We start from the raw sequence: 26,558 nt of genomic DNA on the forward strand, positions 1-26,558 counted from the left end.
GGATTATTCACGAACCTTCCACTCTCCGACAAAGTCGGCAAACTGCTTGAAGAACACTCTTCTCGCGTTCTCATCCGTGGGATCTTCGCCAAAGAAGGTCATGATGTCTTTGTACACGCCCTGCATCTCTTCTAGGTACAGGGACAGCTGCTCCGCCTTTCTTCGCGCCTCCTTCATGCTTCTTTGCACAACCTGCGACACCCGATCCTCAGGGTGAAATTTGGAGCTGTCGGAGAGGTTGCCCATGTCCAAGCTTTGTTGCACGTTTTTGATCGTGTCAATGTACTTCTTGGCGTCGGTAATGAGTTGATCTACATTTAACTTCTGAGCCGCAACGACGCCGTCAATGTCGTGCACGAAGTCCTCCCACTCCGGGAAACGCTCGCGCACGGCGCGTTCGACAAAGTCGGCAAAGGTGGTTTCGTTGGCGTAGTCCTTGACCATGTTGAGACGGGAGAGAGATGAGATTTTGAAGCCCGTGGCCTGCTTGTTAGGGTCGTTCATGAAGTTACCCAGGCTCAGAATCAAGCTGAGCACGTTGAGAAGGGAGACTGAGTCACGTAGGGAATTGGATACTGTGACCACATTGCGTAGCTTCGCGGAAATTTCGTCGTACTCCGACTCGAACGTACGAGTCAGGCTCAAGGCACGCATGCGTGCCTTCCAATAGTGGTGCAGCTCGAACGCCGTGTAGAGGTAGAGCTGGTCTTCTCTTGTCAGCTCGTTGGGATCCTGCTCCCTTTCGGTCTTGAGCGCGTTCGGTCCCGTCCAATCCTTGGAATATGGTGCCATAAGCTTGCTCGTGTTGTCGGGAATATTGCACAGATCGTCCCTTTGCAGGAATTCCATGACAACGGTGTTGTCCAGGATTTCGCGGTCACAATGAATAATCATGCGCACAACTTCGTCGACGGACTTATTGGAGAACTTGGCGAGCGATATCTGCCAGTTCTTCATGAGGTCGGACGAAATGATCTGTTTCTTATCCGACTTCTTCGCTCCGCTACCCTTGCCAATCTGTTTGATCTCTTTCGCAAGGAAGAGTTTCTCGACCTCGTCAAGAATGCCCTTGCGCGATAGCTCACGGTATCGCTCCTCCCTCTCGTCAAGAGACTGGCCTTGCGTTGCCCAAATCGTGACTTGTGGTGTGTCGACCTTCTCCCAATGCAAAGCCTTGAGCTTCTTCTTTGGCCTTGCCACGCCGAGTGCTGGAGCAGCAAGCGCAGCGTCAAGGTTCGGCTTAGGCAAAAAGCCTGGGCCCCGCTTGCCCATGCCGGGCAAAGGAGGCGCAGGCGGTGGGGGCAGTCCCTTCATGCCCGGCATAGGGGGAGGGGGAGGAGGTGCTGACGAGCCAAAGCCTGGCATTCCCGGTGGTGGAGGTGGAGGCGGAGGCGCATTATTCGAAAAGCCTGGCAAAGGAGGTGGTGTAGGTGCACCATCTGCTCCAATTCCAGGCATCGGCGGAGCCGACGGGGCTTTACCACTTCCAAAACCAGGAAGGCCATTCGCATCGTCGGCCGGCGTGCGTGGCGAATCGGCTTCCAGGCTTGAATGTGTGGTACCGGAGCTGACGCCAGGCCCGTCTGCCACGCTCTCCTCGTCACTGCCCTCATAACGCTTCACGCGAGACGCCATCTCGTTAAACACGCCGTTCATGCCGTTGGCTTGCTCTCTGTTCGGTCTGGAGACATCGATCAGCTTCGGTTTACGGAAGCTGGGCTGCGCCGACGCAATCTCGCCAACTTCTCCGACGTCTTCCTCGTCGACCTCGACGTTCTCTGTAGACGATGAAGATTGGCCGCCGCCTGCTGCGACAGGTTTCCGTCGCAAACCCGTCCTCGACGCTGCAACCGAGCCCAGAGCCGACGCATCATAGGCCGCACCGTACTTCCGCAGCTCCTCTTCAGTGTTTTCAATCTCGCCGTCCATCTGCTCCCTGAGCTCACGTAGCTTATCGGACGGCGTGACTTGATTCCACACTTTGCCTTCAAGCTTAGCCTGAGTCTTGGCCCGCTCAAGTTGCATCTCCAATCTCGCCATAAGTCTCTGCCTGTCCAATATGCCTTGGGCCTGCAGGTTGTCTTTGTCAGATTCATCAGCACCTCCCTTGGCAGCGCGCGCCGCAGCGGCGTCCTGCGCATCGCGGAGCATGAGATAGAGTTCCCGCGTTTCCAATTCGTTTCGTTGCATCTCCTGTGCGCGCAGCTGCTGCAACTCCGCGATCTCAGCCTTCAAGGCATCTAGCTGTCTTTGTTGGATCCCGATGACTTCGTCTCTCTCCAGCAGCTGCTTCTGCAGTTTCGCCACCAGACCATCGGCGCCAAGTTGCACTTGTGCCTGCAGTTCGTCGCGCTCAGCTATCGCTGCGTCGGCTATTTGCTTCGCGGCGATGGCATCGTCTCGTGCCTGTCGTGCCTCTGAGTCTGTGTACAGTTTGTCGAGTAGAGACTGCACCGTGAAATTGAGCGATTGTTTGAGGTCCATGTCCGGCAGCCTGCGATCCATGACGACGTAGCTCAGCATAGCTTCGACGAGTTGAAACGTCCGCAGGCGGTCCTCGGCGTCGTTGTCCCTGAGCAACAGGAGGTGCTGCATCATGGACAAGAAGTAGTCATTCGCCTTGGTGTTGAGCAGCTTGCTCTGGATGGCTTCCGCAATTTGCACAGGATCATTGATGTCTCTGCCCTCAGACTCAACGCTCTCGACCATGGACGCGTTGTCGCGCTCGAGCAGGTCCTCGTAGTCGATCGCCTTGTTAGTGCGGTACTGTTCGATCTGCTTGTCGATCACCTCGTACTGGAACTCCTCCATCTTGGTCATGATGCGGTCGATGCCACAAGCCGTTAGCTGCGCACGAAGGTGGCACCGCAGCTGCAGGTCTTTCTCCGGTGTGTCGACGATCGAGTTGACGAGCAGCAGCGACACGACCGAGTACTCCATGAGCATGTTCTCGACTCCCATACCTCCGGAGCGCACCTCGCTGCTTGCTCCGACAAGACTGCCCATCTTGCCGCGGCCATCGATGGTGATCTCGATCCAGCGCATCCAAGCATCGAAGCGGCCATTCTCGTTGTTCTGCGTCTTCAGGTGGTCCAAGGCTTGGATGACCCTTCTGTGGCCCTGTCCGTCCGCCCAATGGCATAGAAAAGTAAGCACATCGCTGACCAATTTCCTAGTGTTCAGTCGAGGGGAGATGAGGGACCCGGCAAGTGCATTGACGATCTGGGCGTGCTGCAGCGCATTGTCGGCGCCATACTTGTTGTTCATCAACGCCTTCAGACACTTGATGATGTCGTATTCCCTGTCCCAGTCTTTCTCCTGGTTCGGAGGACCGACCTGTGAGCCACGCTGGCCTGGACCGTTGCGCCGGTTGATCTTGCTGAGTACGTTGGTGAGCGCGATTTGGCCTTGCGCCTCCACAAAGGCCTTCACCCAGCCGATAGGTTGCGTGCGCAGACTGACGCTCAAACTACCCAGTTGCTTTGGCGTGATCGAATTGTCCATCACCTTCCGCACGTACCACTCCGGGCTGCCCTCCTCATGGGCGCGATCCAAGATGTTGCTGCTTCCACCGCCTCCGTAGTCGGATCCGAAGCGGTTGGTCTGCCTCTTCTTCTGCTCGCCCTGCCACTCAGCAAGCCGATCCTGATACACGAGCGTCCACTTCTTGGCGATCGAGTAAGCCTCCATTTGTCGTCGGGCTTGCTCGGGCAGCGATTTCCATCCGCGCTTGACCATGAGGTCGTGGAAGGCTTGTTCGATGATGCGATCGTCGGCCGGTCGCTGAAGGCTGAAGCCCTCGGGCGAGAATGAAGTGGTGGACAAAGATGGATTCCCGGACGTCATGGAGTACGTCTGGTGCTGCCGTAGCGTGTTGGCCGACGGGCTAGGGTTCCAATTGGGGTCTCTAACATCGCTTCCGCCATCTCTTGAATTCATCGCCCTGGCGCCACTTCGGCCGGAGTTCTGCGAGTCGAAGGAATACACGCTTGCCTGATCCGAAGACTGTCTCGCGAATGTGCTGCGATCTGAATAGCTGTCTGTATGATTGTTGAACCCCGTCACGGTCACCGCGCTCGTTCTAGCCGGGCCCCACGACTGCATGGAGACACCGCGATCACCCGGCTGACTCGCGGCCATGGTCGTCGCATGGCCCAGATGCGGCGGCGGCCGAGGGGGCGCCATGCTCCTGGTATCTATGGTTGGGTACTGATGGAAGTCGCTGCCGCCTAGTCCCTTGTTCAGATGATGTGGTGAAAGATCCCTCCTCGGGACGCTGGGTTCATTGTGCGGTAGATGGTCGACGGGTCGCGGGGTGTCGCCGCCGGCGACGCTTTCGTACGGTATGCTCGTGATGACACCAGCGTTCATGCCCAAGCCAGAAACGTCCTCGCCCAGCGAAAGCGGCCGCTCATTGGCGTGAATCGAATTCTTGTGCGAATGGCGCGACGAGGTGGAACCGTGGGCGGAGGGCGACCGTGAGCCGTCGTACGGGTAGGTTGTGTCGTTGTAGGTGTGCTCGCCAGGCTTCTCCGACTTGCGAATGAAGCCTAGAATTCCCTTTCCGCCGGAGCTCTGCCGTGACTTGTCCTGAGACGGCATGTTCTTATATGTGCGGAACTGTTATAGTCGAAACGGACCGGGGGGGTGGAACGGGGTGTCCGCGCGTGGAGTAGACGACGGTGGAGAGTTCTGGCCGAGGCCTCGGCAGCGAGCTAGAGAGAGAGAGAGAGAGAGAGAGAGAGAGAGGCGAGGTGAAGAGCAAGTCGTGGCTCTCGCACGGTCGAGGGAGGCGGCGCCGTCAAGCTACTTTTTTCTCTCCGTACGCACTCCCACCGCCTCCTGCGTGAAAGCGCCAGCGGACGCTTTCGAGGGATGATCACACGTCGTACGCTGGCGTTTGGCGTGCGAGTCTCGCGAGAAACAGCGTGGTCGTCGTCCTCGTCGTCGTCTGTTGCCGTCCTGTTCTCCGTCGTTGCGCAGACAATGTCGAAAACGGAAGCGTCGAGAAGGATGAGTGTGCGCGTCGTCGTCCAGTGGGTGCAGCCAGAGCGCAGTGACCCTCGGGCTCGCCTCCCAAAGAGGCAACGAGGAGAGCCACAGTTGCGCCTCTTCCTTCGCCCAGCGCGGCCGGATCGGCGCCGTGATTCGAGCGCGTTGCGGCCCACGACGAACGCGAGCAGCCGTAGCACAAGGCTGGTATTAGCGGTGCTGGCGAAGAGACGAACGCTCAGTCAGTCTTCTTCGGGGTTTTGCTCTGCGCAGACGTTGCGCGCCCACACGGGGAGACGGCGTGCGGGTGCGTGTGAGGAGCGCCCGATAAGCGAGGGGCCTTGCCCTGAGCGTTCCTGCGCTCGCGCCGCCATCACCGCCCCTTCGGCCCAGTTCGCTCTCCCTTTGTTTCACGCTGCGGGGCCCACGCCGGTGGTCGCCGTCGTCGTCGTCTAAACGCCCCGGCCGAGACGCACGACGCCTGCAGCAGCACCTTGATCGCGCTTTTCATGCTCCCGTCCTTCTTCGGTCCCTGCCGGCGCCCCGGTCTGCTTGACTTCTCGAGTGTGTCAGGTCCACCAGGCCCGACAGCACGACACAGGCCTTGGGCGGTCGTCGGCGAGGGGCTTGGGCACACGTCCACGGATTGCGTCTTTCCAGCAGACGAACTTGACGCTCAGCTATGTCCCCTTGCCAGAGCGGCGCCAGACGGGTGACAGCCCGCCACAAGGACAAGTGCAAGTACAAGAACAAGCAATCTACAGGAACAAGAAGAACTACTAGAACTAGCGAGCTGGAGGCTGAGAAGGAGAGCCCGCACCCATCGCTTGCCGTCCCGAGCACCGTGCTGCCTCTGTACTCGTGCGCCAGTCGGGTTGTGCACTCGCCCGATGGTTTGGATGACGGTGCGTGTGTGGCTGCTCGCTCTCTCTCGCCCTCTCTCGCTCTCTCTCTCTCTCTTCAAGAAGCCACTCGCCAACTTCACACTCCCTCCACGACGTGACCCTTCGAGCAGGCACGCGTCTGGCTGTCTTGCTCCCGTCGTCGAAGACGCATGGCCAGCCTTGCCGTTGCCACCTCTCCTCGTGCACGAGTTCCACGGCTGCCTGCAAACATGTCCATTTCGTGTCCCGAAGGGTGAGCGCACACCTCCCCATCTCTCTCGTAGATTATTACTCGGCAGGTGGCAGGAAAGTACCCGACTTTTGAATGCCCTCCGCTTCGTCTCGTTGCACCTCTGGGGCTAAGAAACCCATCCGTGGACACTGTGACTGAGAACGTGGTGTATGGCTTTCCGCAGCATCAATCTGAGAAACGGGCATGTTTTATGATGAATGCTTGGGCCGTTTCTCCATCTGTTATCTAATTCAACAGCATGCCGCTGCACACTCGCGTATATCACCCGCCTCTCGCCGGCCCCTCTCTCTTTCTTGCCCGTGCTTGGTGCCCGCCATCTACTTTCAGATCTCGCAGGCAACCACGGACTGGAAAGATGTTTCAGGAGCGCATAGCCTTCTCAAGCATGTTGAGAAAAGTGCCGAGGAGGTCCTCCATGATTTGCTTGTGTAGCTTGGTCGTGTGCTGAACCAGCTCATTCGCCCTTGACAATGACCATTTCGGTCGAGATTTGATCATTCAGTGGGAGGCATGACTTCCTCCATGTCAACGGCATCCACATCTTCAACGTACACTGTGAGTGTGGCTGTGCGTAAAATGATACTTTGATCAAAGTCATGTTGTGGACAGTCATGCCGACCGCGTAGGGTAACGCAGTCTGATGACGAAACCGTCCGCGGCGACCGACACGAAACACACTGCTCTTCAGCTCTGATTACTGATGTCTTAGCCGACTACGACCGAGACGCAGATGCTGCAAGGCTCTCAAGGCTCTTAAAGGCCGAAACGACCACGGCATCGTTCCCATTGATCCGTTGTATTGCCCTGAATTCCAGTCCGCGGCGACAAATGGAAGCTTTTACCGTCGGAGAAGAATCAACCACATGGGATAAAATCAATGTACCAATTTTTTCTCTTCATTTTATCTCCCTTTTTAAGTTTGCGTAGTGTACATGGCGGGTGATTGCATGAGAACTTTAATAAGCACCGATTTCATGGTCAGAAGCAATTGACTCTTTTGCATACATTCTTGGTCACGCTCACACACATCACTCGAATTCTCCCATGTTGCGGACTGTCACGGAAGGCCGGTGGGGGTGGAAGACGGAAATGAAGCATTGGTGTCCATAACAGGACGGACAAAATCATTAAATAGATGGTCCAAGTCTGTCGACAATCTGTTCAAGCTTGAGTCGTGCCAAAGCCCCAGACGATGGATGTGAGCCGTGCAGAAGACACGAGACGCTCATGCTAAAGCCCAAGACTGGTCAGGCGTATAAACTTCCTTCACGACTCCAGGAACGGGGCCCCAAGATGATGGGTTCTTCCAGGTCGACGATGGCTCTAAACGCGGAGCGATCGACAGATGAGCCCCGGGCCAGTCTCCCATGCGGACCGATGATCAAGAAGGTGGCGTTTCAGCCCACTGAGTGAAAGCATTCAAGGTCATGAAGTCTGTACAAAAAAACCTTCATCAGAACAGAAAATTGAACGAGCCCGCCGCGTCCAAGCCGTGGGACGATGTGCAGCGGAGCAACAAAATACTACGACGTGGGAGCAGAGCGATGCTCAAGAGAATTGAGGGATGAAGGTGACTCTAACAGATAGTGAACTAGGTGAATGTTAACTTGCAGGGTCGCTTCACGGGAGACTTTCGTTTCTCGGTTAAGTCAATTTGCTCAGGGCGAAGCGAAAGGATCGCCAAGAAACCGCGATAGGATTCGGGAAAGGCACCATCCTCCCCCGCCTTGACCCACACCTCAACTATCAACATGTCTTAAGTTAACTTATTTCCATATGAGCTTACTTAGGGATTACCTCTTGACCGGTGTTTCACAGCTTAATTACATACTATAGGCCGCGAAGGCTCATTTCATAGCAATATATTTTCAGCAGATCGTGGTATCCTTGCTGTGGAGTAAGCACCCACCTCTGACGCGGAAGAAGCTCGTGGGGGCTGAGAAGTGATCTTCTTGCGCGAGCTGCAAGCGATATCCGACAAGGCTGTCTCTCTGAATACTTTCTTCTCTCCTTTCTGACAGCTCTTCACGCAGATATCACAAATTCTCTCGCATACGCCGCCTACAGCGCCAGAGCTATGTAATTTATCTACTAGAACAGCTCCATTTTTAAGCCTTATACTTAGGATAATTCAGTAAATTGTTTTTCTAGTTGCGAGTCATTATTAGTGTATATCGATCATAGCCCAAACTGTGCCCTAATGCGACGGGTGGCCTAAACCAACAACTCCTTGAACGGATTGGAGCCAGAATACTGTATCCGAGGGAATCTTTGGAGCTTTGACCGCGTTTAAGGAGCAGATCGAAAGAACGGGGCGCCAAAGGGTGCATTATGATTGATGCAAACAGAACTGGGATATGGATTTTGATCTGTCCATGTAAAGTCTTTCTTTTTCTTCTAACAATTAATAAGACGAACTGACATGGAACGTCTCTAGCCTTTGCGGCTTTAATCTCGAATGGCGGGTAGGACGCTCAGGAGCTGCGCCTAATGGTTAGGGAGAAGTGTACAAGTTACAGATGATTTTTTTTGTCTCTCTGATAAACAATACTGTTGACAGTATTCCTGAGACGCGAGCGGGCTTCGCCGCCTTCGCTTTACGGAGAACCTTTTTGCAGGCGCCGTGAAAACACGGTCTTGGCGTTCCTATCCACCCCAATGATGCCCGTGGATTGGATCAAGATTTCATGGATTTGGATCGACCCCCTCTGGATCGGCCATGGATTGGTGCCTAGAGGCCCAAAATTTGGATTGGATTTAGGGGGGGGGGGGGGGTGGGGTGATCCATCCAAATATGATCCATCCATAGTTGGTGATAGGCCCGATTTTAGTGTTGCATTAGTACTGCATATACTAAGCAAACTGCACATACATTAGCCTCTTATTAATCAAATTTATTTGTGATTCTCTAATTTATCCTGATAATGGTAAAGCGACATGATATAAAACGTGCTCGCACCAATATAGCTGTGAGGAACTGAGTGGGAACATACGCACGGTATAGCTGCGCTCAGGCCGCGGGTCACATGCTCCAGGGGGAAGCAGTATTTAAGCTACGCACAGTGTCCACCTTAGTTTTACTCCTTAGTCGTCAGTCTTGACACCAATTCATACTCATTACTCCCCATCCTGATATCACGCTTACATTCGCCCCTTACAATACTACAGGAGAAGGAGAAGGATGCCATTGAAGATGGTTCAGATAATAGTGAATCTAAAGAGAGTAATTAGGGCGATGACGACTTTTATAGTATATATTATTTAGTAGAGGATTAGATGTATAATCTATAATATATGCTATAGACATAGCTAACGTTCTGTAGTAGAAATTAGGTGAATATCACCACTATTATGTCATCTATTATGACTTTTGCCACTATTCTACCCCATGGATGGATCAGATTTGGATGGATTTCGCCATTTTATGGATTTGGATCGGGTTCATCTATAGTGGATTTGGATCACATCGAAAATCCAGCCAAATCCAATCCACGGGCATCACTGAGCTGAACCAAACAATACGCAATCTTTAGTACCATCGTGGTCATGGATGTCATATGACTTTATCAAGTTTTTACCTGAAGGATATATTGAAATTCCAAAGGGTGGAGTCTGGTTTGGATCTGACCAGAGGTTATATGCGCGGATGTTCAAGCCACAAAATTATGAGGGAAGAGAAGATATGGAGCGACATATGGACCTGTATAATTACAGTCAAAAGATTGAGGAGATTTGGTTTGACAGAAATATTCAGGTTGTTGAAGATTGTGTTGTTGTTGGCAGAGATGTTTATGGCTGGTTGTTACGAAGTAACTGTTACAGAGTAACATGGGAATCACGTGAAGAAGCGATCATGTTGATCATTTATGATCAAGGTGATCGACTCGCATAAGCGAAGGGTTGCGATTCGCCCAAAGGAAATGGACGAATCAAGAATACAGCCTGTGATCAGTCTGATCATTTATGATCAGAATGATCACTAGGTTTCTTATATCTATAAAAATGTCCTGTCCCTTCCTTCACTACAGCTCTCCGTAATTCAACTGTCTAGTTTATCTAGTAGTTAGTTTGAATACATTCTCATACTCTTGAAGCTCATGCTATTCTAAGTTATAAATATAGCTATCTTATTATATTCCTTCCATAATAAGCTCTGGTTATATCTTGTTCCTTTGCTCTAGGAAGCTAAACCCTTCCGAAGTGGCTTTCATTAGTGAAGCTAGTCGGTACTGGGAAAGTATTCCTAACACTGGTTTATTTTACTGGTAATAGCAAAAGGTGGTAATAAGTATTCTAGGGTTGGTATTGGGAGAATTCAAACAGAATATATTTTGGAGACTTCCAGTAAGGGAATTCTTATTTAATATTAATAAAAAGATAAATATTGGGAACCTTTTCCTAAACCGACAAGACTTTACTAGCGTAAGTTACTTCGGAAGGGATGAGCTTCCTAGAGCAAGGGAGGAAGGGACTTCTGTAGTATGTAGGAAGAGGATTAACACACTGACAGAAGTCTTTATGACTTAGGATAGTCGTACTTCGATAGATAGGAATGGATCAAAACTAACAAAGTAGATAAACTAGACAGTTTAACTACAGTTTCTAAAGACTTGAGGGAAATTGTAGTCCTTTTATAGACAGTGTAGATAAGTGATCATTCCGCTCATTCACTGATCACCATGATCACTTCGTACAGTCCATATTGGCTTAATTTCATAAGACCAATAGGCTCCTTGCCTATCATGCACCTGCTCATGCTGCTCATGCGATGAACAGACTGGTCACTCACGTGATCAAATGTTATTTTATAACACTGCACTACCCCAAGCTATAAAACCTGTCTCATCTTTTTAATCATACCTTTCCTTAATAAGCCCTGATAAACCTGTTGCCGGGTCCCCCTAGGAAGTTCATCCCTTCTGAAGTAGCTTGTATTAGTAGAGCTATTCAGTATTGGGAAGATATTCCTAATAATGGGAACAGGCGAGAATGGCTGCAACGGTACAGAAACTTCTTTAAGAAAGACTAGATAAATAGGTTTGTCAGGCGCCTATCGAGATGCAAGATTATGTATAAAAATATATGTCAGCTATCTTACAGTGCAGACGTATTTATGGAGAAACTTAAGCAGAGAGATGTCAAAAAAAGTGCCACTAGGACTTGGAGCTGGAAACAGGTGCTACTCGTCATATATTATGCACGCTCTTTTCAACGCCAGGCACATATGATTCGTTGGTCTATATCTTGTATAGATATATCAATGCGTCATGTTTATAGCCTCATGTTCATGGCCTCTTAATGAGTTCGACCATGTCAAGGCTCTCAACAACGTCGAAGTTAGGCCTATGTTCCTCGGAGAGCGCTGCATCCCCAGGCCGTTTAATACTGATAGATTATAGACGCGCATCCCTCGCGGTTGAAATCTCGGCGTCCGCGTTAGCGATGCCGTCTTTTGCTCCGAACAAATGACCCGACAACGCAAACCTTCATCATTGTCGCTCAAGAACGGACACTCGCCAGCGTCTTGACCGAACCTCTTGACAATCTTGGCGTAGCCCTCGGCCACAATTTTTGAGCCCGCGAAGGACGTTTGTCTTTCCTGTTCGGGGGGAAAAAGGTCCGGAAAGGTGCACGCGCAGGATGTGCCGTGCTCTCCAGCGCGTGGTTCTCCTGGGCCCAGAGATCTGACGCGTACGCTCAGGATCGACGTTGGACTGTCGCGAAAAGCGACCGGCCAAACGTCGCTTGCGCCGCGCGTTGGGGTCTGCCTGTTCCTTTTCTTCCTCTCGATTCTGAGGCTGCGTTCGCTGCGCGACGACGTCGTACTGCTTTGCGGCAGGTATATGTCTATCTATCCATCCTGTCAGCCTATATTTATGCGTAGATATCAATTGGGACGAGCGGGTTCCTGATTGCTTCGGTCGCGCGCCCCCGTGGGCCGCCCGCCTCGCGCTCTTGTTGGGGGAAAAAACGTCCCCCTTTCAGTTCCGGGTGCCGAACAGGTCTAGCCGCCGTGCCGCGTCTGCATGGCCGCAAATGGAAGCGCAGCCTTCCCTCCTCCGGACGTCTCCATCGTCCACGCCAGCGAGCACACAGCGCCGCCGACGACGACGAACACCACGACGACGACGACGACCATCCCAGAGGAAGACGGACTCGCTGGCGACGGCGCGGACCCGCTGCCTCGCTACACTCGTTTTCTGGCGCCTTTTCAGGCATTCTCCGGCCTCCTGCTGCCGCTGTTCCTCCTTCCCCTCAGCGTCCTTCTGCTCGTCACCTTGGCACCGGACGAGGTCATGTCTTCGCTCGGCAACTTCTTCAGGGTACGCCTGCACTCGTGCTCCCTCGCTCTCCTACGCGCCGACTGATCGCCTGCGGCACACAGGGTTTCATCTTGCCCGCCTTGATTGCGCTGGGCCTGTACTTGCTCCTGCACTTTGCGCTGCTCCCGCTATATCGCCGCCACCGCGCGCGTTACTCGCAGTATCTACCCGTGCACACGCAGTCTCCACTCGCCACGCTCTCCTCGTCCACGTCGACCCTTCGTCAACACCTGCTCGCCTTCCTGATACCTTCCCGCTGGGCTGAGTGGAGATGGGCCCATCGTCGAGGGGAGCGCGTTGTCAATGCCGCCGACGGCGGGGACGACGACGAAGAGATGGGCGAGGATCTGGAGTTCGACCTTCATCTCGACGGTGAGCGCGGCTTGGCAGCAGAGGAGAGGAGAAGGCGAGATGGTCTAAGCTTGAGCATGGACGGTCGAGCCGGGAGGGGCGCTGACAGTGACAGAAGGCTGAGTCGGGAGTTGGAGGAGGGATTTGCAGATAGCAGCGACGACGAGGAGGGAGATGGCCATGGCCGGAACGGAGGGAGAGGATAAAATCCGTTGCCATCGCTCCCTTGTTTCCTTTTTCTTGTACAATCTCGCTACACTTACGTGGAAAGCCATGCCGCGGGTTTTGAATGTACCCATACGTTGTGCAATATTGGAAAGATATACGGCAATCATGACAAGTGTGGAGCGGGTGTGAGCTTGGCGTGGCAGCTTGCGGAGACCAAAGGCTGCAGCTCTACACAAAATCAATAACTAGAGATGGCAATAGACGAGTCGTTCCTGAGAAAATTCAATGGTTACATTTTTTTTTTAGTTTCTCCCCCCCTACTTGAGGTAATTCGACAAAAGATCAGCGTTTACTTCTTCTCCCGCTGGCCGTACGCCTTGGTGGCGTATTCACCCTTGTGCACAATCAGGTCCTCCGGTCTGTAGTCTTCACGGCCGGACCAGTAACTCTCGAGGATAGATTTGACGCCAGCTGCGTACCGTTTCTGGGCGTCGATGGATGTGCCGGACATGTGCGGAACCATGGCATTTCCGCCACCCCACGGGTTCTTTGCGTATCGGAGAGGATGGTCCTTGGGCGCAGGCTGTGGGAACCAGACGTCGCCACCGTAGCCACGGAGATGGCCAGACTTGAGGGCCTCAGCGACATCCTCCTTCACAACGATGGCGCCACGCGCTGTGTTCACGAGCCAGGAACCTAGAAGATTAATGTGTTAGCAAAGGCCAAAATCTCGCACCAGGACAGGGAGCCACGTGAGCAAATACCTTTCTTCATCTTCGAGATGAGGTCCTTGTTGAACAGGCCACGGGTCTTCTCGTGCAGTGGACAGTTGATGGTGACAACGTCGCACTGGGCCACCATCTCTTCCAGGTCCATAACTCGCCTGCATCCAATCTCCTTCTCCTTCTCGGGTGTCAATGGCTGGTAGTCGAAGTACAGCAATTCCTTGCAGTCGAAGGCCTTCAGCCTACGTAGCACTCGCTCGCCAATGCGTCCTACGGCGACAGTGCCGACAACCTTGTTCTCCAGGTCATACTCGTTCTTGGCAACCTCAGCCACGTTCCAGTCGCCACGCTCGATCTGCTCATGTGCAGGGACGAAGTTGCGGACCAAGGCAAGAATGGTCATTACAACGTGCTCGGCGACAGAGACGACGTTGGAGCCTGTCACCTCAGCGACGGTGATACCACCATTGGTCTTGTTTGCGGCGTTGAGATCCACGTGATCCGAGCCAATGCCCGCCGTCACAGCGAGCTTCAGGTTCTTGGCCTTGGCCAGACGCTCGGCCGTCAGGTAGCCTGGGTGGAATCTGCATTGGGAGAAGCGTTAACACTGCCTCATCTACTGTGTCGATGCACTCTTTTCTCATGCGACACGGTCAAGTGCGAAGGCAGGGTCGTCTACGGGGTACGTACGGAGTTGTGATGATGACCTCAGCATCGACAAGGTGCTGGTCGAAGACCGAGTTCTCGCCGTCCTTGTCGCTTGTGGTGATGAGCTCGTGGCCCTGCTCCTCGATCCACTTCCTCAACCCAAGCTCATTCTCCGTTGTTCCGAGCAACTGCGGCTCCTGCTTGGCGTGTTCACCACCCTACGGACGGACACGCGTTAATAGTGTGGTTCGGCACTTGCATTCGGATGCAGAATAGCAAGGAAGGGAAGGACTAAGGGTGCTTACATCGTACAAGACAAGGAGGACCTTTCCCTGTTGACGTGACGTTGCAGTTAGCCTTCTAACACAGCCCAAAACTGCATGTTGTACTGAAGACAGGGTGTTTGTGGTCGGACGAGCAAGCAGCGGCGGCCGTTGCGGGGTAGCTGCGAGCGACCTGTGAAGAGCGGGGCGCGCAGCGAGACGCGACGAAAAAACAAGGCGGGTGGCAAGTACCATTTTTTTTTAGAGAGAGTTGCTGAAGGAGATGCGAAGAAGCAATTGACCGACGTGTGATATACTGCTAATATGGAGGACTGTCGGCTCTCGCGCTGGCGTTCGATTCAACCTGTTCATTGCTTTGCTCAGCCCGAGACCATGCAAGCCGACCGAATCGCTCGTAAACGGCAACGCAAAGCGCCGGGCCCGCGGATGCACAGCGGGCTCCAAGCGCTGTGTTGCAGATGGTCGGCAGGAGGGATTCTTACCGGTGGTGACACAAGGCTATATCTCTCGCAGCAAGGCTGACCGAAGAGAAGGTCGAGCTGTGTAGATGGGAAAAAAGGGAGTGGGATGCAAAGAGAGAAATGGGAGAAGCATCCAGGTTATAAATATTACGGATCTGTGAGCTCACACGGCGACCTCATGCTTGTATCCATCGCTTCTCCACCAGGCGAAGTGTGCCTGGAACGTTTGTCCCTTCGATCCCGTCATCCTGTGGCCTCCACCTCGTAGCGTCCCCTCCGTGGTGACGCTCGTTGGCGAGCATAGATCTGGTTAGACCAAGCAAGGATGCGCTGCGGGGTGAGGCTGCTTTTCGAGTCATTTCTGTATAAATTCTCGAAACGCGGTCTCATGCAACATCTTATGGAAATTGTAGCCTGCTTTTGATTGTGTGCAAGACGTATGGCTCCGTCTGGCGCCGCTGCCGGCTGCTCGTGAATCAACGCCATTCGTCCCAGCTGGTTCGCATCTGGAGCTGTGTCTTGGAGAGCTGGTTCGCAGGAGAGCTTCCCTTGCCTGAGCTTCCCGGTCGGGAACGCAAGCACGCCAAATGGGTAATACTGTTGTCCAAAGAAACCCCAATGTAGGTCTGGTTGCGGCCGGACGAATGAGATCCGGCAAAGCCATATCTCGGACAGGCATCTGGCACGATGCTCAGCGGCGAGCATGCTACGCAGTGTCAGGATCTATGGGCGCGTTGGTAGCAAACGAGCCAACAGCGAGCAAACTCCGAAAATTGGCGCGACCTTGCCATCAGCTAGCATCGATCGATCAGGAATGCAGGAAACTAGATCGCATTCTAGGAAGCAAACACGATGACTTTGCACGAAATGCGCTTCAAAACAGGTGCTATAATACGGGGTACAGCTTCGAGCAAGAGTACATGCGGACAGGCCCGTGGGACCATGGGAGCAATTGCCTACCAAAAACGGCAAGGGCTTCCGCTCCGGCCACCTCGCAGCTAATGGAAGGCGATCACACCCAGCCCCATCCGCGTCCTGCGACCGAGATTTCTCCTCCGAGACAAATTGTCTCATGTAAGAAGACTTGTAATAAGAGGACAACTGCGCGGCCACGTGAGGTCATGAGTCCACCCGCTCCGGTCCTGCGCTTTGTTCTTCTCCGCTCTTCTGTCTCCGCCAGCAGCATTGGTCCGAAGGATCGATAGGAGTACCCGCAGTTGACTGTCGTATGCGACAGGCTTCATGACGAATCGCTTGTGATGGGTTCCCAGCGCGTACCTGCTCCTGCAGATTGTAGTTTCATTCCCCCTCGCCAGAGCTCCTTGATCAGCCTGCCGCCAACAATAGTTTCTTGCACAATCCCCTCGACGTGCTTCGGCTCCACACGCCCATACCACAACGCACTGCCACTCAGAGAATGTCCGTTAGCCCGGGACCATGTGGGTGGGATGTAAATGATGACGTTGCCTGCCCATTTGTGCCCGCCAATATGGCTCGTAAGCCCTACACGCGCTGAATTTGATGCTGCAGTTTCGTCAGAATTGCGTTGCTGTGGAAGTACCCTTATCGATGCATAGCTTAGCTTCTCTTCAAACTCCTTTTGTAAGGGAAGCCCAAGAGCCCCGCATCGGCTGTCTCGTCCGCCATGCCCACAAACAAGAACAACGACTTCATCCACAGGTTGCGAAATGAGATTGACGCCATTGCCCTGGTAGCCTTCAAGTTGTCCTCGTATGATGTCCTCCTCTTTCTTCGTTTGACTGGCTGCCAAGTTGCTCTTGTAAACAAACTCTTGGATCAAGGCATCGAGAATCGAATGATACACAGACAGGCTTGCGGTGTGAGGCAGCGTCACATATTTGAAAGACGGAAACAAGTAGACAGATGTAGGTACGGTAGGCAGGTCATCACCTGTTGAAGAGCCAGCTGGGGAAGTGGCTGAAGTGCTCGAAGCGGAAGAAGGAAAGGACGCATTGGTTATTATATGCGGGCTGTAGGGCTGTGTTTCTGTCAGCAGCATCCCCGCTATAATCGACCGTGATAGCGCGATAAGTGTATGGGAAACTCTCACCAATGTCCAACACTCTCCCAATCGCGGAATAGCCTAAACGGAAGGAAGCTTGCTTGACACGGCAGACTGCTCTTGATAGGGTCCTGGTCTCTAAGCTTAGATAGCTCTTACATTGTGGTACTTTCCTGGCGTGATGCCCGAGGCTTTGGTTTGTCCACGTTTTCCTGGTGGACCCAATAGTGTCTTGATGTGCCTAGTCACAGGTCCGGTTCTGGTATCCATTTCGATCTTACTCGCCCAGTCCTTCTGGCCTGTGCAGACCAGGATGTGATCTCTGTAAGGGCTAAAAGTCATATTACTATGATGGTCTATGTCTAGGTTGGCTGGCATGGGCTGACAACCGCACGTCGGTTCCGGACATCGACTAAGCCATTGCAGCGTGCTGCGGGTGCTGGTGTACGCATTTGAGCAACGGTTCAAGGACCGTATAGATGGCCTCTTCATTGATGCAAGTTCAAGAGCGTCGACGTCTCCTAGAAACTGTGCTTATTGGAAGGTAAGTCGACGGGAGATTCAAGCTGGAGGAAGAAGGCACGACTCCACATTTTTTTTCAAAAGAGGAAAGTTCAACCAGCCATCGAGGCCGCCTGTGTGCGACGTGTTTCGAAATTGCCACATCAATATTTTGCTCTTTTCGCATGCCTCGTCTCTCACCACGATTGTTGAAATTAGCTTGGAAGGAAAATCCACTTCTTCCATTGTTGCTGCGAGCATGTCGTGACCTGAATTCCGCACGCCTCGAGCTGAAATGGCTTCGAGAACACGCGCAAGAGATGGCCAAAACGAAGCGATGCACGCCTTGGAAATCCTTACTACATCAATTCTGTCGGGCTAGGTCTTTAGGACAGCCAATACAATATATATTAGGCACAGAATTTTTTGGCGAGCTCGAGCTGATATGTAGACCTAATGTTCTCATTCCAAGGTCATAAGTCCGAACACTCTTGAAAATGCCATTCTGACCCGTAGGCAGACAAGACACCTCGGCGTGGGTTTTGCATCTCGTGGAAGTGCTCAACAAAAACGCCGCGCAGCTACCTGCAAACATCAAGGTCTTGGACCTCTGTACAGGATCTGGCTGTATCCCACTGTTGTTTGCCCATGCATTTACAGGTTTGCAAGCGAGTGGCAGCACTTCGCTCAAACTTCTAGGTATCGATGTTTCAAGCACTGCAATTGAACTTGCAAATAGAAACAAAGAAGAGCAACTGACACCGGCCTCCGAGTGCACAAGTAAACACCTTGAGTTTTCGCAGGCAGATATCATGAGCGATGACCGATCATCATCCTCATCCCCCCCCTCGCTGCTTAAAGTTCTTGACGATCGGGGGCAATTGCAATGGGACATCATATTGTCCAATCCTCCCTACATTTCACCTGAGCAGTTCAACCGTGTAACCGCACGTTCGGTCCGCAAATTCGAGCCGAAGCTTGCACTGGTTCCTGAGAGTCAACACAGACGCTGGTCTGGCGCGGAAACTGGCGATGTTTTCTATCCTCGATTGCTTGAGCTAGCTCGACTATTAGAAAGCAAAGTATTAGTAATGGAAGTTGGTGATCTTGATCAAGCGAAACGAGTTGCCTCGCAGGCACTTGGAGACGGTCGGTGGTATGGTGTTGAGATTTGGCGAGACGAGCCGCGGACACCTGACGAGGATGAAGCAAGGCATGGGTGTGTGCGCATCCGTGGAAGAGGGAATGGTCGAAGCGTTATTTGCTGGACAGAAGAAGTTGATACTTGGTTCAACACGCATTGACAGGGAGCAATAACTACCTTTAGATCTGTATAATCATGCGCAACATCGAGTATGGTACGCCACACTATGCAATCCTCGACTATTGCCTGTCTCTGAGTTTCACTTACAGTTCTTGTTCGAGATATTTCACGTATAATGCAGAGTGCAAAGACAAAGGTTTTGGCCGTGACTTCCGTCCGACTGGAATTCCAAAGTCAACGAATTCTTGTAAGTACTAGTCGTAAACCAACGTGGCTATATCGCGGAGCACTGGGCGACGAGCTGTCAGATGATGAGTTTCGACCCATAGCTCATCATGACTTCAGGGGGTTGTAGTATAAGTGACGAATCTGCTGCTTTTGACGGTTCATCCGTCTACGCGGCATCATAGGCGCAGCTGGCGGCGCTAGAAGTTGCAAATCTTCTGCTTCATAATTGAGCCTATGAAACTTTTGCAAGGATAGGAACACGCCACGGTTCAAAGTTTCTTGAGAAGGATATATATTGAGATATACTCACAAACACGTGAATGCCGAGTAGTTCTTTCGATGCAACGTGAGAAAAGGCAAAGCTCATTGGTTTTCATCCACAACGACTTTGAGTTTTCATCACTCAAGCCTCCGCAGTCTATATTCTTGTGAAGCAGAAGACTTTGAGATAATATGCGAAACTAATGTAGCATACGTTGCAGCCAACTGTCATTTACTCCATCACATCTCTGCTTCTAACCTGCACCATGATCCGGGAGCTGCGCTCTTGAGAGATTGAGGAAGTTCTGATTACGCTAGCCCCTGATCTCCGCGGCTTCGTTTATGTTTCCAAAGAATTGCACCAGGTACAGCTCTCGCGAGGTCAAAAGCTCAGTCTTGGCCTCCATGCCCTGTCTCTTGGTGGTCGCTGATGGTTGGTGGAACTATATTGCAACGGAAAAACTTTGATGCTGTTTCTTGTAAACTCGCGTCACATGAGACCCAGGAATAACTGGTGTTCTTCTTGAATTATCATGAATGCAGCAGAGGCGGTTCTCGTGATCATTCCAGTAACCTCATAGTTGGTACTTCCACAAATCAAAGATTCAGTTTGAAGTTTCTCTTTGCAACTTTACAGTCAATGATCAGCATCCTCGGCTAAGGAGAAAATCATACTAATTAGCGATGCCTGGGGAAAGTCCGGGGCTGCACAACCAAGAAAATGCATCTCCGCAATCAAGGAAGCCACTCGATTCGAGAATGCCGATCTAGATCGATGTCCGCATCTAGATGCCGAATACGATGACAGATAGCCCCTTGTCATTCAGAAAAATACAGCACGACAGACCACTGTCAAATTACGAAGTCATGGGACCTTACATTTAACTTACACACATCAGGAATAATACCGCTTCATTTGAGTTTTTGATCGCTTTTGAACATGAAGCTGATATAGTCATTGACGTGCTCCCATAAGTGGACCGTCTCCCTGTAAACAACGAAATGAGGCAGGCCCCCCCAAGAAAAAGGAAAAAAACAAAGAAGGAGAAGTAGAAGAAGAAAAGATCGCGCATCCTATTAACCTATAAATTTCTCCAGTTGGAGCATATGGTAATGGCATAACAATTCTGAACCCCTTTCTGAAAATTATGGTACCAGTCACGAAAGGATGAGAATTTTATCACGACGTTAGAACTGCACGGTTTCTTGAAGGACCTGAACTCAAAGTCCTGAATATGTTAAATCGATTGCTAAGTGATAAAAATAGTTTCTCGCTTTAAGAAGTGTGATCGAAATGACCACTAGTCGAAGTAATAAAAATTCCCCAAACTTTTGCACCAGTCAACAGACGATCAGCAGCTAGCCCCGCTTGGAACGTTGCTGCACTTGGTTGATTTCTTTCCTCCAGTGACAGAAACATCCTTCCAGGTCCAATCGGAGCAGGCGCCAGAAGCACACAGAATGTAGATGTCCGTCGCGCTCGAGGTCACAGTTCCCGTCACACCGTCCAAGGTCAAGTCGGTGATCGGAACCCCGCCCGTAGGCGTGCCAGTCGGGCTGCCATTCTCGTAATCCTGCTCGATGACGATGCCGTACTTGGTGATGCCACTCAGGGTGATGTCGGAGTACGTGACGTCCTTCACAGAGCCGGTGGCGCCGTAGACGGTCTTGATGCGCACGCCATTCTGGGAGTTGATGACCTTCGAGTTGCTGATCGTCACGTTGTAGACGTCGTTGTCGTCCCTGCCTCCGACGGAGCCGATGGAAAGACCGTGTCCGCCCGTGCAGCTGCCACCGGTGAAGACGATGTTGCTTCCCGAGTTGATGGCGAGGCAGTCGTCTTGGTTGTGCACGACGGCATTCTTAATCGTTACGCCGGTCGAAGTGCCCACGTCGAAAGCGTCCGTGTTGTGGCCAAGTCCGTTAGCGTCGCCAGCAGAGTCGTCGATAGTCACGGAGTCGATGGTCAGGTCGGTACAGCCAGAAATGGAGAAAGCCTGCACAGGTGTGTTCTTCACATTCAAGCCCGTGATCGAAGAAGAGGTAAGGCTCCCGGCTTTGAAGAACTTTGGCTTGGTTTTGCCGCCGTTGCTGCCCTCTCCATCCCACCACAGTTGGCCTTCACCGTTGATGACATGGCCGCTGGCTCCCGTGATCGTTTGACCTTTGCCGGAAAATTTAATTAGAGGGCCTTCCCATTCCTTATAACCAAAGGTTGTAGTTCCACTGAAAATGAACTGGAGATGGGTCAGCATCGACATATTCTGGAATGAGGGGGGGGGGGGGAGAAGTTGAACAGAAAGACATACATGAGTATTGTCAGCTGCGCCAGAAAGATCCAACGTTTCTCCCGCCGGCACTGCAATGTTGCTGAGCACGACGGTGGCACAGGACTTCGCAGAAGCGCTTGCTTGCGAAGCAGCAGTAAAGGTACAGCTAGTCGCTCGCTTTTCAATCAGTCCAGCATCCGGTGCACTCGTCACAGCAGGGTCAGCGGCTGGAGCTGCTGCAACCCCAGCCAGTAGGGTCAGAAAGGCGGAAAATGTTTGGGATTTGACCATGTTTACACCTTAGATGTTCGACGGTCTCAATAAGAAATACTGGGTAACGCAAGAAGAAGTGAATAAACGAATGAAACGGTCTTTCAAAGACAGACGGATGAAGAGACTGCTGTGTCGCGAGTGATGAGCATCGTAGAGGCTGCTCCAGACGCTTATGTAGTCATCTTGATGTCGTTCTATTTCTTTTTTTTGGACGGAAGAATTATTATCAGATTCGGCAAAATCGGTGATTTGAGCTCCATCACGGACTCTGCAAACGTCACACGACCAAATGGCGAGATATGGCTTGAAACAACAGCGGGGCGATAGATGAGCCGTAGAAATATTATCCTTGTCTATAAACGTCGAAGCCTTGAGCCGAACAAGGCAAGGCTTGATAGAGCTTGAATGTGCTTGGCTGTTCTAGCCTTCTCATGACCCGGGCCCTTGGCTCTGCAGGTGGAAAATTAAGCCAGAAAACTCGAGAATCGGCTTTAGAATGAGCTGAGGTCCACGTATCGTGTGTTTCTCTTCATCTCCCTCGTCGTTAATTTGGGTGGGCCTGTAGAAAACGACCCCTGAAGCCGCGTTTCATCTTTAGGTACAGGCCATGAGGGTTTGTGCGTCCAGCATTAAGATACTCCGCGAATAACGTGTATTAGCTCTTTTGTACATTAAGCATAATGAGTATGATCGACTTGGCTTCGACGCTTCTTCTCGACTAACGCTGAATTCGCTATCTGTGAATTGGTATGGCTTGAGTCTTTGGCTGCAGTTTGGCTGCATCGCTTGCTCTGATGACCCCTCACAGCTTTCTTCGCGAACTTCTGAGGCAGGGAAGAAAAGGAAAATAAAAACACCGTGGGTTAGTCTGGTGATAGTTTTGAATAATGAATGCTCGTAAAACCTACTCAGCATTACTTTTAGTTGATTAATCGGATGCCAGTCAATATGGTTTTCTATCTATACACTAAATAGTACTACCCCGTGTTTATTTACAGGCAGCCGATTGGCTGAACGTTTTTCATAGATAGAAGCCTCAAATGAAAGTGACAGAGGAATATTGCCTCTGAAGTCGTCGTGTTCTAGATAAGCCATTTGTTCGCCTTGGAGAGGACGTATCAGGTCCAAGCCTTGCGAGTGTATATATGGTTCGTCAACTTTGTGCTATCACAAAGCTCAAAACACTCTGCCTACAAATGATGGAAGATAGTCTTGCTCAGGCACGGAACTTCTGCCTCTTGCCAAGATTGTTCCCACTCTGCCGACAACTGACGCGGTATACATTTCCATCAGAAGCTGTGGGGGATCATCAAACAAAGGGCTGCTCGGTTATGATCAAGAAGGGTCTCGACTGGTACTTTAGGAATGGGCGCGTTCGAGTCCCCATTCTCACCAAAGCATTAGCCGACGTGAGGTGTTGTTTTTATAGGGGTGGAAACACTAAAGTGGAGAACGGCGAACCAGCGTCGAGGTCGACAGTCCTTGGTTGATTACGGAATACGCACTGCTCGAAATCGACTTATTCGATTTCACAGGCGCCAAGACGGCTGACCAGCAGTGTTTCGTAAGCCTTCCGATATAAGTTATTGGAGCAATTTGTCCTTTTTACGCACACACTTCTTCACATACTTGCGTATGCGAGGAGACTACGCGCTGTCTGTTTCTTGCATCATAGGTTCGGGTTGCAGTACGTGATCACCGTATTTGACGAAAAAAAAAATGTAAATCACGATGGATATCAAGCTTTACATTTTTGTCATATATTTGTTGTACTTAACCAGTGTTGCGAACGGTAACTGCGTCTTGCTACTGTGGACGCGTGATGGGTAAGGGTGCAACCCTCACACCATAACTACTTTTGTGTGAAACCTACTTCATATTTTTATGTCGACTATATGCTTTGTATTTTCTATCGAAGCCTGTGAAATACGTAGATATGGAACTTGCCAAAGCCTATGTTTCTAGCTATCTCGAGACTTATTTGCTCCAAACATAGCGACCAGGAATGGTACGTTCAAATGTCTGTCTGTCGCGGGAGTCAACCTTCAACAACGCACAAGTCACTGATTGGAGTATGGGAATATTCCTTATCAATACACTTTGTATGCAGAGAACGAAGCGAATGACAAATATCTTGATCATCATCATCATCATCATCATGACCATCACTGTAGATCACCAAACTAACAGAAAGTTCCCCCTTTTTGCTACCGGAATCAGTGGAACAAGCTATCCTACGCATTCATCACTTGAGCTCATTGGACAAATTGGCAGCAGGTATGAGCGTTCGGCGTCCGAGATATTGGGATGTTGCAACGCTCCTCGGCGATGAATTCAACTTCATGCAATCAACAAATACGCTGGTGGCAGACAACGAACAAGCAGGCAATGACAGCTACAACACCCGCGAAAGGGCCTTGGGATTCAGGTTTATGAACTGGCGGAAAGAGCAAGAGAGTCACAACTTGCAGTGAACAAAAGCCGGTGAAGCAAAAACCTGACTTGAAAAAGCCGATAAGGCCCAAGACATTGATGGCGGCAACAAGGCACGGATGATTCGACAGCTCTTCGGACTGGAGAAGGCCAACAAAGCCTTAGCACGATTACAGGTTGTGTCTACTGGGCAGGAAGCCAGAAGTTCAGGGATGGCAAGTGATAGCAGCAGATGCTTGATCATGATATGCTTGAAGCCCATTTCGTCGACTTTCATAATTCGTCATCGGTGGTATCATCGTCATCCAAGTTGGCCGCGGCCGACGTCAGATGTGTCTGTAATCGTGCCGGCTCTTGCGAAAGCTTTGTGTCAGCCTCAAGTGCGGCTCTACTTCTTGCAAATGGCAATTCTCGCCGCGGTGGGGGTCTTTCACTCTGCTTGGACTCCTGCGAGCTACGTAGCGCCGAATTCTGCGCCGTATGGCTGAGCTTCGATGGCTCCAGTGCTATTACATTTGGGGGGATGGTAAGACCTCGTCCAACGCCCTGATTTATGTCGAAAGACGAGGCTGAAGCTGCGTCGGCATTATCCTCATCATCTTCTGTGTCGTCTTGATCCTCTAGTGGCTCGGGAGTGGACACATCCGGCATGGATTCTTCTCGATCTGAAGCATTTTCAAAGCCTTCTGACGAATCCTCTTCAGTAGAAATCATGGCAGCGACCTTTCGTTTTGAGATGCGCGATTTCTCGGGAATTCTGGATCCTTTTCTACCTTGTACCTTGTTTACTACACGAGGATTAGTCATTGCTATATCATCTACATTCATAATTGTATTTTCACCTTTCTTAGGATCGACCTTGGCGGTTGCCAACAAACGCTGCTGATCTCTGATTTTCAGCTTCTTCGCGTTGATCAGCTCTGCAAACTTGTGCAAGAGGGCCTCTTCGTGCGCTTCTTTGGCTTGCATCAAGTCTTGCAATTGTTCCTGGAGCTTGCGATTGGCCGCTCTCTGCTGTTCGAGCTTACGTGCAAGTTCGTTGGCATGCTTTCTGGTGTCAGCAATAAGCTGTGCACCAGCAGCACAGCCTGCCCACAGGTCAAACTTGTCATCACTGGTTGGTTCAAGAGTGATTGTGCCAAGCCGTTGCTACTCATATCCGTCAGGGTCGTCATAACGTTGACGTCAGGTGGGAAAAGAGACACGTAGATAACCAAGGTTAGGTAGGGCTCACTCCTGGTAAGACTTACAGTAAGTTCACCAATGTTTCGTCGGATGATCAAGCTCATATAGCCCTCCTTGGCAATAGTACACACGGCCTCGAGACCCTCTAGTTCCGGTGCTAGCTCGCCTGCTGGTTCTTCCAGAAGCAATGCAGCCCTCAATGTGGCATCCCACGTCGCATCCGAGGCTGGACTGCTGGCAGCCTTGAATTTTCTGACCCCGTTTTCCTGGACTGTCCGGGTGCGATTAGCGGAGTTAGAAGAAAAGAGCTTGGAATCATCCATGCACGAAATGTTACCAAAAGAGAGCCGTAGGACAAGCACCGAAAGAGAGTCCAAAAAAAGAAAAGGGAAAAGTTCATACATGTGGCAGCCCAGGCACTTTCGCCCTCCGAGGCGACAAGCTCAAGGTCGAGAGCATTCGCTCCGGTCCTGTACATCAGCACGACGACGATGGAATCATGGTCATCCGTGCGCTTCAAGCGAAGAAGACCTGATGGCTCGGATTCTGGCATGGCTCTTATTTGCCTTTTTTGTTGATTTGTCTGCGACAGGTTTTGGCTGGGATGTCCTGTTCACCAGATTGGAGGAGGGTCCGGCTTGTCCAGGGCGTGGGTAGTGACGAAATAAGCAACAACAAAACCGGCGCGACCGAGGCAACGCACGCGGGGAGAGACGGAGAGAGGGAGCGGATCTTGTGACGGGAAGAGAGAAGAGCGACGGGACGAAAGTTGGGCGACGAAGTCGTGTCACATCAGGCCACGATCTCCAGGCCGTACTTGTTTGCTGGAGCGTCGAGAGCGATGTGTTGCCTGGGGCTGCTGTGAGGCGGAGAACGCGCCAACAGAGCGGGAGGGACGGAGCTGGGGCGAAGACAGCGCCGTGCGACAGCCCTCGCAGCATCATCGGGGCCGCAATTCGGGCACGTCGCCGGGCAGGCCGTTGGTCGAGTCGAACGTCGCGTGCCAGCCTTATTTTAAGTTCTGAGACGAG

General features: G+C 51.7%; 8 protein-coding genes across 9 annotated transcripts in view; 3 read left to right on the plus strand and 5 right to left on the minus strand.

The window, feature by feature from the left end:
* PV09_09310 (uncharacterized protein) overlaps window positions 1-5,072 on the minus strand; it is a 7,508-nt gene extending 2,436 nt beyond the window's left edge. Inside the window, exon 1 of the mRNA XM_016363352.1 lies at window positions 16-5,072. Within this exon, the coding sequence (XP_016208793.1) occupies window positions 16-4,602 (4,587 nt within the window). The 5' untranslated portion in view covers window positions 4,603-5,072. The remainder of the gene's footprint in view (window positions 1-15) is intronic.
* Window positions 5,073-9,171: 4,099 nt separating this feature from the next.
* On the plus strand, window positions 9,172-10,207 carry PV09_09311 (uncharacterized protein). The gene is made up of 2 exons (XM_016363353.1): window positions 9,172-9,407; window positions 9,453-10,207. The coding sequence occupies exon 2, from the start codon at window positions 9,680-9,682 to the stop codon at window positions 10,019-10,021; it is 342 nt and encodes a 113-aa protein (XP_016208794.1). The 5' UTR covers window positions 9,172-9,407; window positions 9,453-9,679; the 3' UTR covers window positions 10,022-10,207.
* A 1,855-nt stretch (window positions 10,208-12,062) lies between these two features.
* PV09_09312 (uncharacterized protein) lies at window positions 12,063-13,277 on the plus strand. The gene is made up of 2 exons (XM_016363354.1): window positions 12,063-12,452; window positions 12,515-13,277. The coding sequence occupies exons 1-2, from the start codon at window positions 12,156-12,158 to the stop codon at window positions 13,007-13,009; spliced, it is 792 nt and encodes a 263-aa protein (XP_016208795.1). The 5' UTR covers window positions 12,063-12,155; the 3' UTR covers window positions 13,010-13,277.
* On the minus strand, window positions 12,539-15,483 carry PV09_09313. 2 transcript variants are annotated; one of them, XM_016363356.1, is made up of 6 exons: window positions 15,111-15,483; window positions 14,860-14,971; window positions 14,650-14,676; window positions 14,387-14,562; window positions 13,736-14,280; window positions 12,539-13,667 (listed from the first exon to the last, which is right to left on the minus strand). In XM_016363356.1, exons 2-6 carry the CDS (start codon window positions 14,860-14,862, stop codon window positions 13,321-13,323), a joined length of 1,098 nt encoding a protein of 365 aa, XP_016208797.1. In that variant the 5' UTR covers window positions 14,863-14,971; window positions 15,111-15,483; the 3' UTR covers window positions 12,539-13,320. The 2 variants fall into 2 exon arrangements, with proteins under 2 accessions (XP_016208797.1, XP_016208796.1); XM_016363355.1 differs by having other exon boundaries at window positions 14,650-14,971.
* Window positions 15,484-15,762: 279 nt separating this feature from the next.
* PV09_09314 (uncharacterized protein) lies at window positions 15,763-17,661 on the minus strand. The gene is made up of 2 exons (XM_016363357.1): window positions 17,272-17,661; window positions 15,763-17,088 (listed from the first exon to the last, which is right to left on the minus strand). Exons 1-2 carry the CDS (start codon window positions 17,602-17,604, stop codon window positions 16,330-16,332), a joined length of 1,092 nt encoding a protein of 363 aa, XP_016208798.1. The 5' UTR covers window positions 17,605-17,661; the 3' UTR covers window positions 15,763-16,329.
* Window positions 17,662-17,731: 70 nt separating this feature from the next.
* PV09_09315 (uncharacterized protein) lies at window positions 17,732-19,020 on the plus strand. Its single transcript, XM_016363358.1, has 2 exons — window positions 17,732-18,085; window positions 18,134-19,020. The coding sequence occupies exons 1-2, from the start codon at window positions 17,799-17,801 to the stop codon at window positions 18,915-18,917; spliced, it is 1,071 nt and encodes a 356-aa protein (XP_016208799.1). The 5' UTR covers window positions 17,732-17,798; the 3' UTR covers window positions 18,918-19,020.
* Window positions 19,021-20,568: 1,548 nt separating this feature from the next.
* On the minus strand, window positions 20,569-22,190 carry PV09_09316 (uncharacterized protein). The gene is made up of 2 exons (XM_016363359.1): window positions 21,676-22,190; window positions 20,569-21,603 (listed from the first exon to the last, which is right to left on the minus strand). Exons 1-2 carry the CDS (start codon window positions 21,925-21,927, stop codon window positions 20,719-20,721), a joined length of 1,137 nt encoding a protein of 378 aa, XP_016208800.1. The 5' UTR covers window positions 21,928-22,190; the 3' UTR covers window positions 20,569-20,718.
* Window positions 22,191-23,855: 1,665 nt separating this feature from the next.
* Window positions 23,856-26,526, minus strand: PV09_09317 (uncharacterized protein). The gene is made up of 4 exons (XM_016363360.1): window positions 25,930-26,526; window positions 25,593-25,798; window positions 25,185-25,491; window positions 23,856-25,130 (listed from the first exon to the last, which is right to left on the minus strand). Exons 1-4 carry the CDS (start codon window positions 26,078-26,080, stop codon window positions 24,616-24,618), a joined length of 1,179 nt encoding a protein of 392 aa, XP_016208801.1. The 5' UTR covers window positions 26,081-26,526; the 3' UTR covers window positions 23,856-24,615.
* Between the last annotated feature and the right edge of the window lie 32 nt (window positions 26,527-26,558).

Source organism: Verruconis gallopava, assembly GCF_000836295.1.
Source record: "Verruconis gallopava strain CBS 43764 unplaced genomic scaffold supercont1.62, whole genome shotgun sequence".
Taxonomy (NCBI): Eukaryota; Fungi; Ascomycota; class Dothideomycetes; order Venturiales; family Sympoventuriaceae; genus Verruconis; species Verruconis gallopava.